Here is a 16,977-nt window from a genome sequence, read left to right as displayed (position 1 = left end):
GGAAACCACTCAAGCTTCTTATACGGCTAGCAAGCCAATCACTAGCTGCCACGTGTGAATAATTTAGAACTGGCCAATAATGGGACTCGAATTAGCATACAAATGGTGGGAACTCTTTGCAACGAGCATTTCTGTGCTGCAACAAAGAAATGCACCCTGCAAAGAAAGCTTCAAATTGGCGGGAAATTCTCCCTTGCACCGGGGTTCTCTTTTGCAGCAGAAAACTCCACCGTGCAAGGAAGCAATAATTTAGCGGGAACAATTTAGCAGTGCCGAAGCACACAAAAACAAAAATCACACCCTTTGGGTTGTGACATAGAGGAAACCAAATTTAGTCCAAATATATCTTAACTTTTATTTTTAAGAGCTTTTATTTATTTTTTTTAAATACTATCCTTAATTGTTCTATATGCGGCATAGTTTGGTTTTAAAGTGTGCTCACTGTGGTGATAGACCAGCTGCTAATATTTTCTTGCACACAACTCTACTTCACTATTGAGGCAATTCATTCCTGATTATAACTTCCTGACCATGTGAAAGTTACATGTTGGCAATGAATTTGATCCAGTAAGTTTTAAAATACAAAGCAGATGCCATTTGTGGAGAGAGAGAGAGAGAGAGAGAGAGAGAGATTGAACAGTGTTTCAGCAACCAAATGTGCAAAGTATACATAGTAATGCTTTTTAAATACCAGTTTAATCCATTACAAAGCATCTGTTTTTATATGATTAAAGCAAGGGTGTTAGATTTACAGCCTACAGGCTATACCTACCTTGTAGAGCCATGTTGTGGGCCTCAGGAGTTGGTAGAGGGAGCAGGAATTTGGAGGAGAGTTCTGCCACCAAAATCCAGAGCACAGAGCCCCCATTGGGTATGTGTGTTGGCAGGCTGGAGCTACTTGCCTCACCACTGCTCATTCCATTGCCTGTGAGAAGCCCTGCAGTCTGGATCCTGCAGGAACGTGGCTTGAGTTTGACATCCCTTAGGGCATTAATTTAAATTTCCTTATCAATTTATTCCTGTGCTTTTAAAGTAGTTTTCCCACTTGGATTGTTCCTGTCACTTCCAGCAACAGGAACAATTATTTCCTGTTCTTTTCTTTCCTTTCCTTTTTCCTTTCCTTTTTTGAAATGTGTGGTTTTGCAAACTGCTAACTTTCAGGAATTGTGCAGTAAGATGCCAAAAACCATAAGGTTTTTTAGAAGAAATAAATGTATAGTTCTCTTATTATGAGGTTTTTAACATAGATATCAGGACTAGAAAAATATTTTTAATGGAAACAGATTCTTGCATGATCACATGACTCCAGCAGGTGGGGCTTTATGAAAAAAGATATTTTGCAGGAGTTGCTAACATTGTATATGCTAAATCTCTTCTGAGATCTCAAGAATTTTGAAAACAGGGAAATAATTGCTTGTAAATTAATATTTTTGAGTGTTCTGCTAAGACTAAGTTTACTTAATGTTTCATTTATTTAAAGATTCCTTTTATTGCAGTTGGTGATGCCTACAAGGAAATGCTAACTGTTGACAATCTTGATATCAACAACATGCGACACAAAATTAGAGATTACTCATTATCTGGAGCTTACAGAAAGATCATCATTCGACCTCAGAATGTCAACTGGTTAGTAGTAGTATACAGGGAAATATATTTGAAATAGTAGGATTGCAAAAATGCTAACAGGCCTTGTTCTCCTGTGCATCTACTTCATGGTCAATATTGCAGTTTGTTCACTGGCATGATATATGTGAATCTTTTATATTTTTTGCATATTATGCCCAAACTAGGGAACTTTGTGTTAAACTTATTAGTATTGAATACTTCAAAATTAAATATAAAAAGGTTTTGTCCTGTGTTTTTATAAAGGGAGGTTGTTGCATATGATGATCCTAAAATCCCATTATTTAATACGGACTTGGACAAATTGGAGGAAAAACCATTACCTGTCCTTCCTAAAGGTAAGAGTAAGAATATTTCTATGGATTTTTACAGACCTGGTGTAGTATAAAGTTTGTTAGAACAGTATTGCCAACCCCAACCCTGTCAAAAATTGAAACAAACTCTTCAAAATCAAGAGATCTGAATGTGAGATGCTATTTTTGAAGTGGGGGGGGGGCAGGGAGGGTGTTATTTGTGAAGGTGTGGGGGGTTGTGGGTGTGTGTGGGGACAGAGTTTGGAGACCAAGGAGGGAGGGAGGGTCCCTGCATACCCTGGCAGGATGTGGTATACTGTAGGTCAGGAGCAAGGGGCAGCAGCGGGGCTGGGGGGGTTGTGGCTTGTGAGCAAGGAGCAGACAGATGCACAGACAGAGGCAGAAAGGCAGGCAGAGGCAGACGGGTTGGGTCAGGGGTTGTGTGACAGCTGCAGGAGGCTTGTCTAGAGGCACAGGGGAGGGGTGGGAGGCTCCCCACTCCTGCATGCACCTCCAGGGGAGGCACATGTGCCCCCTGGATTTGTGCCTGGGGCAGAGGCAGGCTACAGGCTGGGGCTCTGCACCCTGCCGCCTTAGCCCTGGGAGCCACACAATGCCACTGGTTGGGCAAGGGATGCATGGCCAGTGCACGGCTCCCAGGGCAAAGGCAGCAGGGCGTGGAGCCCCAGCCCACAGCGGGTAGCGTGCCTCTGCCCTGGGCACATATCTGGGGGGGCACTAGCCCCCTGCCCGTGGCTCCCCTAGGGGTGCGTGAGCGGCAGTGAGTCGTGCCCCCCTCCCCCAGCGGCTCTGTCCCATGACCCCTTGGGGCCCCATTCACCCCAGCCTCTAACCTGACTCCCTCCCTCACTGTGGGGGCCTTGCTTGAGTCCAGAGAAGAGCCACCTGTATGATCAAAGACTTGCAAGGCAAGCCATACAAGGAAAGACTGAGGGACCTGGGACTCTTCAGCCTGAAAAAGAGAATGCTAAGAGGGGACTTGGTAGCAGCTTACCTCTACAGCAGGGGAGTACATCAAGGGCTTGGCGAACAACTGTTCACCAGGGCACCCTTGGGGAAAACCAGGAGTAATGGCCACAAACTCCAGGAAGACCATTTCAGGTTTAATGCAAGGAAAAACTTTGTCATAGTCAGGGTGTCCAGACTGTGGAATAAACTCCCTCCAGAGGTGGTACAATCACTTACCCTGGAAATCTTCAGAGGAGACTGGACAGTTACCTCGCCGGGGTCACGTGACCCCAGTTGTCTTTCCTGCCTAGTGCAGGGGCCTGGACCCGATTTTGCAAGGTCCCTTCCAGCCTCCTACAATCTATGAATCTATGAACCTCATGCTAAGATTACCACTTCGAGAAAATACTTAAAATAGGACAAATGATGTGATGACAGAACAGCATCAGAAATGTTTATTTGCTTCTTTCATACCTAACAGAGGGTAAATTCAGGGCCTTGAAGATGGAATTCTCTCTTCCTCCTTCCACTTACGCTACCATGGCAATTCGAGAAGTCTTAAAAATGGACACGAGTATAAAAAACCAGACACAGCTGAATACTACGTGGCTTCGCTGAATGAATGCTGTAAAACTACATAAAGATTTTAAAATATGAATGAGTTTTCATATTTTCCTGTCCTGTGCAAACCATTGAATATTTTTAGAAGAAAAAAGTTTGTATTTTTTTAAGTTTTTTTTTTTTTTTTTTTTTTAGCTTAAGCATTTAATTCAATAATTGTTTGCAATATGGGTGTTTGTAAAAAAACAAAAAAAAAAACCAAAAAAAAACTTAATGCTTTGGCTTTTTTAATTACCTGAGCCAATAATCTATTTAAGCTCTAGCACAACTACAGTTTAAGAAGAAATGGGCTTAGGACAGCAATCTCAGATTTTTGGAAATACTAAATTGCTTTTCTCTTTATAAGTACAGAGAGCATTGAATATACTTTCATCAGTTCAGTACAGAATAAAAGTCACTGCAAGCATGCTAATGTTACAGAGAAGAATTATTAAATACGATTGAAGAATTAATATTTATTTCAGAGGAGTACATTTGAGTAGCGTTGGAATGCCAGTAGCATTTGCACTGATTGGTAAATGAATCGATTGGCAAAACTTTTCATTCCTTTTTATGTGATGTAAACAGATACAGCTATTTTTAATTATTTGAGCTCTAAATTTTATTATGAAAATATTGTGCATGTTTTCATCTCTAAGAGTACCTGTACAAAAGAACAGGTAACAAAAACAAATTAACCAAAAAGTCCAGATGAGTATTCATGAATAACAGCTAATTCCTGGGCACCAGAAATTTGGTGGGTCCATTGCTGGCAGTGGATGAGCTGGGCAAATCCAATCTCCCGGCACCGGAGGATTAAAAAGCCATTCTAACAGCAGTTCTGTTGCATTTTCGATGTTATAATTTTTAAAAAACCAACAAAACACACTTGTTTTCTGCTGCTTGAATTAATAAATCGTGTAAATAGTGCAAGTTGTTTGCATCTTCTTTTGAGCATTGGATTTGTGTGCGAATAATACAAAAACATAAGTATCTTTTCTTGAGAGGGGGGGAAAAAAAATGAACTGCCAGAAGCATCGGTGGAGATGCAGTATGTGCTTGCAGGTGGACGCCTTTTTTTGTTCCTAGTATGGCTGACCCGTTCTTTTCTTTAAAAAAACCCCAAAAAACCTCTCAGCTGCTTAAAGGCGACAGCCTGGGCGGGCTGGTGCCCCGACCCGCCGTGGCGGTTTGCAGAACGGTGTTCAGTAAAACAAAAAACTTCCAAAACGTTGACTCTAGTTGGGAGCAGAGGGAGATGCCTTTGGGGGCACAGGGGTGTTTCCACATCTCAGTACACACTATTGTAGCTGCTCCCAAACCTTGTGTAGACTTCTGGCTGCCCTAGAGGTGCCCTTGGGCAATGCGCACTCCTGCCCCGCTCTTTTTGCCTATAGCAGAAGTGATGGAGCAGGTTTTCTGTGGCAGAACAGCACAGCTAGGCTTCCTGTGTGAAAGCCCTGGGTTAATTCTGATCCTCGTCAGAGCGCTGAGGTCGGGCTCTCTTTGATTCAACCAAGCAGCATTAGTTGGTCTAATCAAAGAACTGGGATTTACCCGCGAAACCTCGCCTGTCACCGTCCTTAGACCAGCACAGCACCACCCTCCACCCCTCAGCCTGTACGCCGTCCTTGAGACCGCCTCAGGATAGCCCGGGGGCGGGAACACCTGGCTGCCCCTCACTGCCCTGCGCGCTGCGGCGGGGTGGGGTGGGGCGGGGCGGGGCGGGGCCCAACCGCGCTCTCCCATTGGCCACGGGGCGTGGGGCTCTGCCAGGCTCCGCCCCTCGTTGGGGGTGGGGCGAGGCGGAACTGCAATAATGGCAACAACCGCCGGAGGGGCCTCCTCGCGCGTGCGTCTCGCGCGTGTCAGGTTCTCCGTTCTGGCGCTGTAGGCACGTGACCCGCGCGCTCGGGCGACTTCGCCACCTCTCGCGGGACCTGGGACTGTGGACGCGGCCGGTAGGGGCGGGGCTCAGGCCCCGGCGGGAGTGGCGGCGGCTGCAAGCGGAGTTGGGGGAAGCCCGGCCCGGCCCGGCTCGGCTGCAAGTGCTGCGACGAGACTCGTCCCGGTGGGCGGCTGCTGCGCGAGTCGTGCGACCGCGGTCACTCCTCGCGGGGTTTGGGGGGTGGCGCTGCTCCCACAAACGGGCCTTGTGCTGACTCGCGGCTGCCCGCAGCGACAGCGCGGCCGGCAGCCCGCTCCGCTCCGCTCCGCTCCCCTCCCCTGCCCTCCTCTTTCCCCTGCGGCTGTGCCGGACTGAAGCAGCCAAAAGGCACCAAGGCAAAGATACCGCCTGCAGCTTCACGGGCCAAGCCTGTCGGCTGCTGGTGCGGTGACCAGACTAACGAGTATAAATGGTTTCTAAGTTTTTTTTCCCCTTTTCCACGCGTTTCTTTCAAAGAAGTTTTAAGCCAATGTTCAAATGGCCGCGGGTTTCTTCAGCTGCCTACACATGAAATATTTGACACGTTTTGCACTTTTTTAATCCGGTTGTTGAGGTAGGGATGATAACCTGACCAGACAACTCTCACACATGAATTTCACTTTTTTTCAAAGCTGCCGAGTTCTGAAGGTCGTTGCAGGAGTTGGACCGTAAAACATTTTCTATTATTTTTTTATATATAATAAATTTATTTATTTACTGGATGTTTGTTGCAGCTCTTCCCAAAGCAGGCTCAGGGCGGCTTACAGAAAAAATAATTTATGAAAGCAGATCACACGTGCACACATACACGCGCACACCCCCTCACCTCCTGTATCAACAGTATGCATAAACTCCCCAAACACAGCTCATCTTAGTAAATTGAGTAGGATTGCTTACTAAGTGCCTGTCCAAAAATCAAGTAGCTTTTAGAAATATAGTGTCAGAGGAGTAAAAGCTGGTTAACTTTTCTTGCTCGTAGCTGTGTTTTGGTTCTGTGCACTCGTCAGCAGATGAGTGTGTGTGTGTGTGTGTGTGTCATACTTTGTGGATTAAAGGCCATATCCCCACAAAAACTTATGCATGTGGATAGTCTTATGGAAGCAGTATTTTCACAGAATAGTTTTGAACTGAATTTTCTTTGGCCCTGTTTCACTCTGGTGGTCAGTAGCTCCGTGTTGGTGGTGGCTAACTAAATATCCTGTAATTCAGTGCTGCAGGTGAAGAAAAAATGGCGGCCATTAAAGTTGGAAGACAACTAGTCGCTAGAGATCCAGATCACTGTGATATACCCTACTATGTATCTGAATTTGTGGAAAGAGAAATTGGAAATGATCGTAATTCCCTAACAAAACTTGGCATGCTAATAGCAGAGCTCTCAGAAAACAAAAGGCAATTGGAGGAGCAGGTAAGCATTCTCACAGTTCTCAAATTCACTAATGTAGTAAAAACAGTATGACAGAGGAGCAGGGGGGAAAGCTTGCATGTGGCTGGTGCCACCCACCACACAGCGCTACCTCCATTCCATGTGCAGCCACCCCCCCCCACTCTGCATATGGCTGCTGCCACCAACTCCGGCTCCATGTCTGGGTGGAAACCCTGTGCCCTCAGGTAACCCACATTTTTACAGAACCAGCACTCCCTCATTCCCCATTTGTGCCAGATATCAGCAATTTTACTGTACGTTGCCAAACCATATATGTACTTCCTGTATTTATTCAAATCCAAAATGATGCTTTCTCCCCCTGTTTAACATGGGAGGTGGTGGCGGGGAGGCAGCTGCTGCAGCTCTGGCTCTGGCCCTGATCTGGGGTCAGGGCTGGAGCCACAGCTACTGCTACTGCCCCTGCCCCCTAGTGTCTGCACCCTTGCCATTGCTTTCCCTGCTGCAGCAGTGTGTGTGGGGGGGAAGAGATTTAAGATGGAATAATTAGATTCTATATATGGAAAATTAAAACAAGTGTATACATTTTCCATATATAGAATCTAATTATTGAGGGTTGTCTTAATTATTGAGGGTTGTTTTGGATTCAGGTAAATAGTATGTTGCAATATTTTAAGTAATGCCAGAAAAACTGCTGTTTTTTTTTACATCCTTAAGTAAACAATCATGTATATTTTACTGTGGAGAGGGGAGGGGTGTGTGTATTGAGCTCCTGGGAAGGAAGGAAGGAACAAGTTAGAAGTTTCCTAAGTAAGCTAGATATTTAAAAATCAATGGCTCCTTAAGGAATTGGCTGAAATGATTGCATAACCACTAGCTATTGTCTTTTGAGAACTCATAGATGTTATATGAGGTCCCAGAAACTGAAAAAAGGGAAAACAGAGGATCCAAAGAATTACAGGCCAGCCAGTCTAAGTTTGATATCTGGAACAATACTAGAACATATCCTCAGGTTATTAATTTAGTAGCACCTAGAGATTAATAGGAGATAGTATCAAAGCCTTACTTACTACTATGTCATTCTTGTGAACTAGCTCAGCTCAGAGATGTGGGGTGGAAAATTTTCCAGTGTTTTATTTTTATGTGGGAAATTTTCCATTTCTAAAAATTCATTGTTTCATAAAATTCATAATGGATGCCAATACAATATTAGGCAGGTGTGGCAGTTTCAGAGTTGTAATTAATGTTTTTCAGGTGATTATCCCTAGGAAGTGTGAGAGAGAGTACATATGTGTTTTGTTGATTTGTAAACAGGAGGGGAAATACACTTGCATAATAACCCAAACCAAAAATCAAGTTATGAATTCACCTAGTTGACTGTGCAGGTCAAATCAAAACCAAAGCATAGCATATTTCATAGATTTCATAGCTATTAGGGCTGGAAGGGACCTTGGAAGATCATCGAGTCCAGCCCCCTGCCCAAGGGGCAGGAAGTCAGCTGGGGTCATAGGATCCCAGCAAGATAAGCATCCAAATTTCTCTTGAAGGTGTTCAACATAGGTGCTTGAATAGGTCCAGTGGCAGACTATTCCAGAACTTGGGGGCTTAGACAGTAAAGAAATTCTTCCTTATATCCAGCTTGAAACGGTCTTGCAGTAGTTTATAACCGTTCGACCTTGTCATCCCTTGGGGCGCTCTGGTGAACAAACGTTCCCCCAGATACTGGTGGTCACCTCTGATAAACTTATAGGTGGCCATCAGATCACCCCTGAGCCTGCACTTTTGCAGGCTAAAGAGCCCCATAGCTCTCAGCCTGTCGTCATAAGATCTGTTTTCCTGACCTCTGATCATGTGCGTGGCTCTTCTCTGGACTCTCAAGCTTCTCCACGTCCTTTTTGAATTGTGGGGACTGAAACTGGACGCAGTACTCCAGCTGTGGCCTCACCAAGGCCGAATACAACGGGAGCATGACATCCTGGGATTTGCTTGAGAAGCATCTATAGATGCAAGCCAGTGTTTTGGTCGCTTTACTAGCCGCAGCATCGCATTGCAGGCTCATGTTCATCTTGTGGTCAATGCTGACCCCCAAGTCTCTTTCTTCCGTAGTGCTAGCCACTGTAGCACTGCCGAGCCTATAAGGATGCTGCAGGCTTTTCCTCCCAAGGTGGAGAACCTTGCATTTTTCAGTGTTAAACACCATCAGGTTCTCATCTGCCCGTTTGTTGAGCCTGTCCAGGTCAGCCTGGATCGCCCTCTTATCTTCAGGTGTGGATGCTTTGCCCCAGAGTTTGGTGTCATCGGCGAACTCGGCCAGTCCGCTTTTGACTCTAATGTCCACATCATTAATGAAGATGTTGAACAATATGCGTCCAAGGATAGAGCCTTGGGGGATCCCACTGGTCACAGGGCACCATGATGATTGATTTCCGTCTATTACCACCCTCTGGGTCTGACCACGGAGCCAATTCCCCAGCCAGTGGATCGTGGTGAACCCAAGGCCACAGTTGGCCAGTTTTGCCAAGAGGTAATCATGGGATATCAGATCAATGCACAGTTCTTTAGGTGTGCTAAAATTAGTGTATCAGCAGTTTTCAGTGCCTTCATTTTTTTTTCTTAAATTTAAGCAAACAGTGTGCAAACACACATGCTATTGTATATTGTCTGTACATTTTTACAAGTATTCCAATAAAAATAATTTCTTTCCACATAAAGCTTTGAATTTGTTTGAATATAACATTTGAGCCACATTAAGTGTGCTGTATTTAATTTTTTACCTAACAAAATATTTCATTTCAAATACTCGTGGCTATTGGGACATAAAATTAACATGGGGGTACTTCTGTAGTTTTGTTTACTAAAAACAAGTCAAATAAACATGCTAATCAGATCACACTCTACTTAGGGCACTAGCTCTGACTAAGCTAATAAGATATAGTTCAGATCAGGGGTGACTGGATCCAGGCCTGGGGGGCTGCATCATCTGGTTTGGGGGGGTTCCTCACAGGTCCAGAAATTTAGCATTAACTGCCACTGCTCCCGCGTTGTTAAATTTCCAGATCTGTTGGGAGCCCTGCAGGCCAGATGACACAACTCCGCAAGCCAGATCCAGCTCATGGACTGGCCCCATTCAATGGATCCAGATTTGTGGGACCAGATGAATTGAACACTGCTGGTTTAGATGAAACTAATATAAGTTGGGTGTAAAACTATTTGGAGAATTGTGCTCAAACAGCAGTCATTAATGTCTTAATGTCAAACTGCTAGAAGGTATCAATTGGGATTTCCCAGAGGTCTGCCCTGGGTGGAGTACTGTTCAGTAGCTTCTTAACGCCATTCTCCAAGTCATTAATGTGTATATTTATTAAATTTAAGGATGCCACCAATCTGACTGGGGTAGCAGGCACTTTAGAAGACAAGATATAGTTTGGATGATCTAGTTGTGGATGGTCCTGCTTTGAGCAAGGGGTTGGACTAGATGACTCCTGAGGTGCCTTCCAACTCTAATTTTCTATGATTCTGTGATTCTATTGATTCTATGGTCCTGTGATTAGGATTCAGAATGACTTAGCAAAGCTAAAAAAAATATTCTAAAGTCAATATGGATGAAATTGAGAAAAGACAAATACAAAGTATTGTACCTAGGAAGAAGCAATTTAAATGCATAAATACAAAACGGGGAATGAGTCCCTACAGTACTGAAACTTAGGCAGTGATTGGGGGCTGTAGTCTGTGGCAAGATGGTTGAGTCAACAATGTAATACTGCTGCAAAAAAGCGAATAGCATACTGGATGTATTAACTGGAGTATTGCATGAAAGGCATAGGAAGCAATTCTTCTACTTAATTTGGCAACAATGAGACTTTCTTTGGAGTACGGTGTTTAATTTTGGGTACTACAGTTCAAGAATGATATGGACAAGCTGGGAAGTATCCAGAGGATAGCAAAAAAAGGTTTAAAAGTCTAAAAAATAAGATGTATGAGGAAAGGTTTGAAGACTGGGGACTACTTAGTTTACAGAAGAAAAAAATGAGAGGAGATTTGATAAGTTTTCAAATATGAAATAGCTTGTTAAAGAGGCCGGTGATCAGTTTAGATGTCCATTGCCAGTGACAGAAAAAGGGATCAGCTTATGTTGCAGTAGATTCAGGTTAGATATTTAATCTTGATTCCTAAATCTGAGACTGGGTAAGCACTGGAAAAGATTACCTAGAAGGGTTGTAGAATCGTTGTCATTGGAAATTTTGAGGTGTGGGTTAGACAGACATTTGTCTGGGATGGTTTAGACGAAGATGAGCCTACTTTTAGGAGAAGGTTGGACTAGATGACATTCTGAGGTCTCAGTCCTGTTTTTCTACAATTTCATATTTTTGTTTTATTTTTTATAATGCAGTACATTTTTGTGAGACCTATTTCTCTTCCATTAATACAGGTACTTACTGTTTCATCAGAAGTTCCCAAAAGAATTCAAAATGCCTTAAAGAATGCAGAGGATTCTAACAAGACTCTTAGTCAGCTCCTGGAAGAAGAAACTCTCCTGTCTGAATCAATTGATAATCACCTATTGAAAGCACAACCATGGATGGAGGCTCTTGGTGTCTTGATTAGTCAAATAGAAGAAATGGAACGACACCTCGCTTATCTGAAGTGGATTTCACGAATAGAAGAACTAAGGTAAAAAAAAAGCCATTTATATTTCTAAATATCTTATTTTGGCAATTTTGCATCTTACTTAAAGCTTTAATCTTAAATAATCAAGTTTAAGAACATTCTTGGAACTGTAAATGCTTCTTAATTGCTAATGATTGAGAATTCGTATCTCATTTGAGGAAGCTGTTACTTTGACTTTCTAATTTGGTGCATCTTTGACAGTAGTAACTATTTTGTATATGGGAGGGGATTGGTGAAGGGTAAGTAGGAAGAAATATTTACAGTAAGAATCTATTTAGTTGGTTGTAAATTGCCATATAGGAAATGACATAATCAGCATCTAACAGGTTAATGGTGAGGAAATGCAGGACTTCAGAGGATATCTGAATAGAAAGAAGGGCATGTATATTATGTAGTTTGACATTTTGTTCTTCTTATTTTGGAGTTGGGAAGAAAACATCCCTTTAAAACATTATTTAAATGAATTGTACTTAGAGATTAAATAAAACTGTTTCATCAGAAGTTTCAGCCTTACTCTTCAGTGGTTCTGTTGGCTTAGGTCTGAGCCAAAAGTATAATTGGGTGCCTCATGTATACTCACAGTACTGATATAGCTGGTCAAAAATCAATATTGTAAAAAAGCTTAATTTAATTCATTACCCAATAAGGTGAGTAATATGTAATTAATTTTGCCATCACTTTGCTTTATTTTATAGTGATAATATTCAGCAGTATCTGATGACCAATAATGTCCCAGAGGCAGCCACTACTTTAGCATCCATGGCAGAACTGGATATTAAGCTTCAGGAGTCATCTTGTTCTCATCTTCTCTCTTTTGTGAGGTCCACTGTTCAATTCTGGCATAAAATTCTTAAGGACAAACTTTCAAGGTAGGGAATGCACTACCATTCTCTTATTTTTACATTTTGCTATAGCATTGCTTCTTAATGTTTTCAGAGTCAGGGCACCCCTCCACAACTCTTTTTGAATGTGGTGGCATCCCCAGTTGAGAACCACAATTGGTGCTCAACTTACTAGTTAAGAACCGCTTAGGTGTTGCCAACGCCAGGTAAAAGCGTGCTACATGCCTGCTTCACAACCACACTAGGAAGGGCGGTGTCACATCTGCAGGCTTGTCCTGCATTAGGGTTCTTGATCAGCCTAAAGCAGGCAGGAGAGCTGGCTCTTGTTGCAGTCTTTCTTGGTCTGGCCTGTATGCGTCTCCCAGAAACAGGCGTGTGGGACAGGTAGAACTGTTCCATATGACTCTCTTTTGGTAAGGGGATGTGTGCGTGTAGGCGGGGGGGGGAGGAGAAGAAACAGCGTAAGCCAGCTCTTTTGCTTGCTTAGGCTGACCAGAGAACCCTAATGCAGGAGTGCTCACATGCCAGTCCCCCTGCGTGTGAGGCAGTTTTATCTGGTTGCTGCTCCCCCAACAGCAGTGCCTGTGCTGTTGCACCCTGGTTGAAAACCACTGTATTATAGCTTCATGTTAATGGATATATTTTCTGTTACAGTGATTTTGAGGAGATATTAACTCAGCTTCACTGGCCATTTATTGGGCCACCACAGTCTCAGGTTTTTGGCCTTGCTGCACCAGGCAGTGCTCCAGATGTATACAATAATTTGGAGACGCTATTTTCTCAACTTCTGAAATTGCAAACCTCGTATCCTTATTTAATTAATTAATTTTTTTTTCCCCACAGTGAATTTTAGTAGAAACAGTGAACAAACATTAAAGAAGAAATGTATGATTATTTAAAATTTTTATATTTAACTTGATGCTGCTTTTGCAAGCTAAAGTGGGTTTGAGGATTTGATACTTAAGAATTGATGCATTTCCTGTTTCTTAGAAATGGATTAAGATCATTAATACTTTTCACATACTCCACTGAAGAGTCCTTAGTTGGTAACAAAAAAAAAAAGTTGTTCTTTGCTAGTTTGTATCACATAAATCAGTGACCAAAAGGTGAAATGCTCTTCTTCTGCACTATTAATCCCCTGAGCTCTAGCTGCGTTCTGTCAGTATATTAATATGTATGTGGGATTGTTAGAGGGCTACATGTTTTGGCAACACTGATAAAGTAGATATCCTAACTAAATTGCCTTGCTGTCACTTAATATGACAAATCGGTCCTCAACAACCTGAATTGTTTTAAATACATAATTAGCTATTTCTATATTAACATATTTGCAATGTTTTGGGAATATGGTATGTATAACATTGATTTCAGTTGACTAGAACTGTGGTTCTTAACTGTGTTGGACTCGGAGCATCCCTTGATGCCAGTGCTTAGCTTTCATTTCTTGACTACAGAAAAATAGTGTGATTCTTCTGTTGAAAAAACAACTCAGAAAGACCATAACAAATCAAATAGGAATCCACGGTGCCAGAAACTATTTGATATTTCTGTGTTGACCTTGCAAATTATGTAGGTATTTGCACATCTAACAGCACTAATACTGAGCAGCACCTTGGTTGAGAATCCTTGGGCTGGAACTTGTGTCACAGGATGGGGTCCCCAGGGATGGCCGTAATACCCCTAGGGCTTCTTGACTGTGCCAGTCTTGCCCAACAGGCACCCTCTTTCTTGCCCGCCACGTCTTGCTGGTAATTTTAGTAAATTGGGAGGCTGCCCTTGAGTTTGTATTTTGGACATGGTCTTGCTGGACCCCACTGAACCCTGTGGGTTCTTAGATCCCTTTGGCATCCCGGTTCAAAATGGGTGACTCACAGTACACTCCCAGCCTTATGGGCTAGATGTGTGACTCCAGAACCACCCCTTTGACCACGCCCGAAGCCTCGCAGATGGTATCGCCACGCCCCACACTGGCTCCAGGTTCTCTGCAGCCCCTTATCACCATGCCCACACTGGTGCTGGGGTCCCTGCAGCATTGTGGGCCCCCAGTGAAGCCGCCTCCTTCCCCAGTAGCTTCAACCCAATCCATCAGTCAAACAGCAACTAAACTCTGAGCCCCTGGGCTATAACATAATAGAAACGGTTCCGGGTGTGCTCTGTCCCTTTAAAACATCAAACTTCTCCCAGCACTAAGTGCTTTATAAGCCAGGGTCTCTGGTGAGCTCCTGGAATCCCTTAATCCTACCAGAGTAGAACAGGCAGCCAAGCCTCTCTGGTGAGCTGCTTCTCCAAGAGCTCCTTCCCCCCCCTGGCTACTGACAGAAAACTCAAACTCTACTCCCAGCCCTGGGGTTTATATTTGCCCAGGGCCCTGCCTCTTCTGGTCAGCTGACTAGGTGCAGGCTAATTTACTCGTTAGCCTGTTGCCATAGTAAGCTGCACCTGTGGGCTTCTGTCTGGCTCTTAGGACTCTCTCCACAGGCAGTTTCTGCTCTTATAGGAGCAGGCACCTTAGTGCCCTGCGACATCATGATACTAAGATCTAATGCTTTTATAAATGGTCTATCAATAAAATATTTTATCCTTGACTCTCAAGCCTTAGAGATGAACTGATAACCAAACCAAAACAACTGCCAGAAAAGTATTCTCTTCCTTCATCACCATCTATTATTCTGCCAATGCAAATCATGCTAAATCCTCTTCAGAAAAGGTTCAGGTATCATTTCACTGGGAACAGACAAACTAATGTTTTAAGCAAGGTAAGGGAAAAGCAGTCTTGATTTCATTACAGTTTTACCGAAAACTAAACGTTTCTAACTACGGTGACACATACTTTATTAAAGGTTGTGGCTGCTTTTTTTTTCTTTTTCTGGAATGCTTGGGGCTCACCATAACCATTTACTTTGTGCATGTGGAGGGAACACACAATTTGGAGAAGCTTCACAGGTCATGTTTTCCGCATGGCAAGTTGGTGCAGTGTACAGTTTGCCTGCCTGGGCAATGGGAAATTCCTGTGCTATACTTGCTGTTGCCCTCTATCTGGTGGGGGGACCGATGCAGGACCTACTGTAGCATTAGACAGATTCCACAACTTGAGGAGGGTGGATTTATTCCCTCTGAATATGTGGAAGCTCTTTTTCACCTCTCTTGGCTGCTTGGTGTCACTGGTGTATAAAAGAGTATATTTGGTTTAATGTCATTATCTTCAGTATTTTCCTAGGGTTACAAGTGTTAAATTCTGCCACTTTTAGTGGCCTGAGTCTATATAATTAGTCTTTTTTTTTAGTTTGTCTTTTTTAGTGTTTAGTTACCATCCCATATTTGGAAAAAAGATTTGATTTTTTTTTTTCACTGCCATCAGTGTTCAAGGGGGTTTTCAGCTTGGTATATGACTTAGATGCATTTCTACAAGAAAACAGGTCTTATTCTGTTCTCAGATCTGCTGTAGTTACATTAGGAGTAGGTATTCTGTATCCATGTGCTTGGATGTGACATTACTGGATGAACTTGTAGATACATTTTCACAATGACAATAATTCCTGAATGTGTTTCCTGATTACTTGTGGATAATTGTGAAATGATGATGTGACATACTTTTACATCAGATTATAGGGAATTTTCATAAGCAAACTAGGGAAAATACCATAAGGTGAGTGCTGAGCTGGCTCAAAAACTGCTCTTAGTTATTAGAGGTTCACTATCAAAGTGGCAGGGTACTTTGGATCCCACAAGAATCTGTTCTGGTTTGGTTATAGTCAGTATTTTTGTCAAGGACTTGGATGATGAAATAGGGAGAGCAAATAGTGATGGGTAACAGCAACGTGGAAGGTATCGCCAGTTCTTTTGGAGGACAGGATCAGAATTCAAATTTAATCTTGACAGATTGGATAAATGGTTGGAAATCAACATTATGAAATTTAGTAAAGACATTTGATAAATGGTACATTTAAGAAGGAGAATGCGAAATAGGGAACAATCCAGGGATTACGGTGGATCACAAATTGAATGAGTTGTCAGTGTGATGCTGGGGTGTTGTTTTGTATTTTAGAAGAGACAGTCTGGTATATGTTGTGTCATAAGTAAGACGGAGCAGAATTACCTCCTACTTGGCACTGGTGGGACCTCAGCTGTAGCATGTACCTAGTGCTGGGCATCACACTAAGATGTAGACTGACAGCTTCCAAGAGGAGAGCAACAAATAAAGTAAGAAGCTCAAACTTTCCTTATGGTTGACTTCTAAAGGAGCTGTTTTCCTGTAGCGTACAAAAAGAGAAGGTTAAAGAAGGAAGTAACGATCTTCCAGTACGTGAAAGGAAAAAGGGTGGTGATCAGTTGTTCACCAGGTCCACTGAGAGGAGGGGCAAAAAGGAGTGGGCTTAATTTGCTGTTTGAGTTTTAGGTTGGATACCAGGAAAACCTTCGAACTCTAAAGCTAATGAACATGAGGACAGGCTGCCTGGGAGGGTTCTTGAATCCTCACGAGAGGTTTTTAAGAACAAAGGTGGCCTAGGTGTCTTTCAACCTGCAGGTGCATGGACTAGATAACATTTGTAGGACTTTTCCCAGCCCTACTATTCTGTGAATATGAAGATCCTATTACTGGGGTTTGTGGGGAGTCCTGGCTGGTCACGTACATGTGCTTTGGGGCTGGAGGGGGGCGCTTTAGGTAGAGGGGGT

General features: G+C 43.1%; 2 protein-coding genes across 5 annotated transcripts in view; both read left to right on the top strand.

Moving 5' to 3' along the window:
* Positions 1 to 4,412, top strand: part of PUS7 (pseudouridylate synthase 7) — a 32,422-nt gene extending 28,010 nt beyond the window's left edge. The window contains exons 15-17 of the mRNA XM_014521225.2: positions 1,497 to 1,626; positions 1,870 to 1,961; positions 3,367 to 4,412. Coding sequence (XP_014376711.1) covers positions 1,497 to 1,626; positions 1,870 to 1,961; positions 3,367 to 3,503 — 359 coding nt within the window. The 3' untranslated portion in view covers positions 3,504 to 4,412. The remainder of the gene's footprint in view (positions 1 to 1,496; positions 1,627 to 1,869; positions 1,962 to 3,366) is intronic.
* Positions 4,413 to 5,400: 988 nt separating this feature from the next.
* RINT1 (RAD50 interactor 1) overlaps positions 5,401 to 16,977 on the top strand; it is a 21,903-nt gene continuing 10,326 nt past the window's right edge. Inside the window, exons 1-6 of one of the 4 annotated variants that reach the window (XM_006026452.3) lie at positions 5,401 to 5,556; positions 6,622 to 6,817; positions 11,223 to 11,464; positions 12,157 to 12,330; positions 12,958 to 13,107; positions 14,903 to 15,059. In XM_006026452.3, the coding sequence (XP_006026514.1) occupies positions 6,641 to 6,817; positions 11,223 to 11,464; positions 12,157 to 12,330; positions 12,958 to 13,107; positions 14,903 to 15,059 (900 nt within the window). In that variant the 5' untranslated portion in view covers positions 5,401 to 5,556; positions 6,622 to 6,640. The other 3 variants (XM_025207393.1, XM_006026453.3, XM_025207395.1) reach the window with 3 other exon arrangements.

The sequence above is a fragment of the Alligator sinensis genome, unplaced genomic scaffold, assembly GCF_000455745.1.
Source record: "Alligator sinensis unplaced genomic scaffold, ASM45574v1 scaffold100_1, whole genome shotgun sequence".
NCBI lineage: Eukaryota > Metazoa > Chordata > Crocodylia > Alligatoridae > Alligator > Alligator sinensis.
The sequence above is the reverse complement of the archived record's forward strand: the minus strand, read 5'-3'. Positions and strand labels throughout refer to the sequence as shown.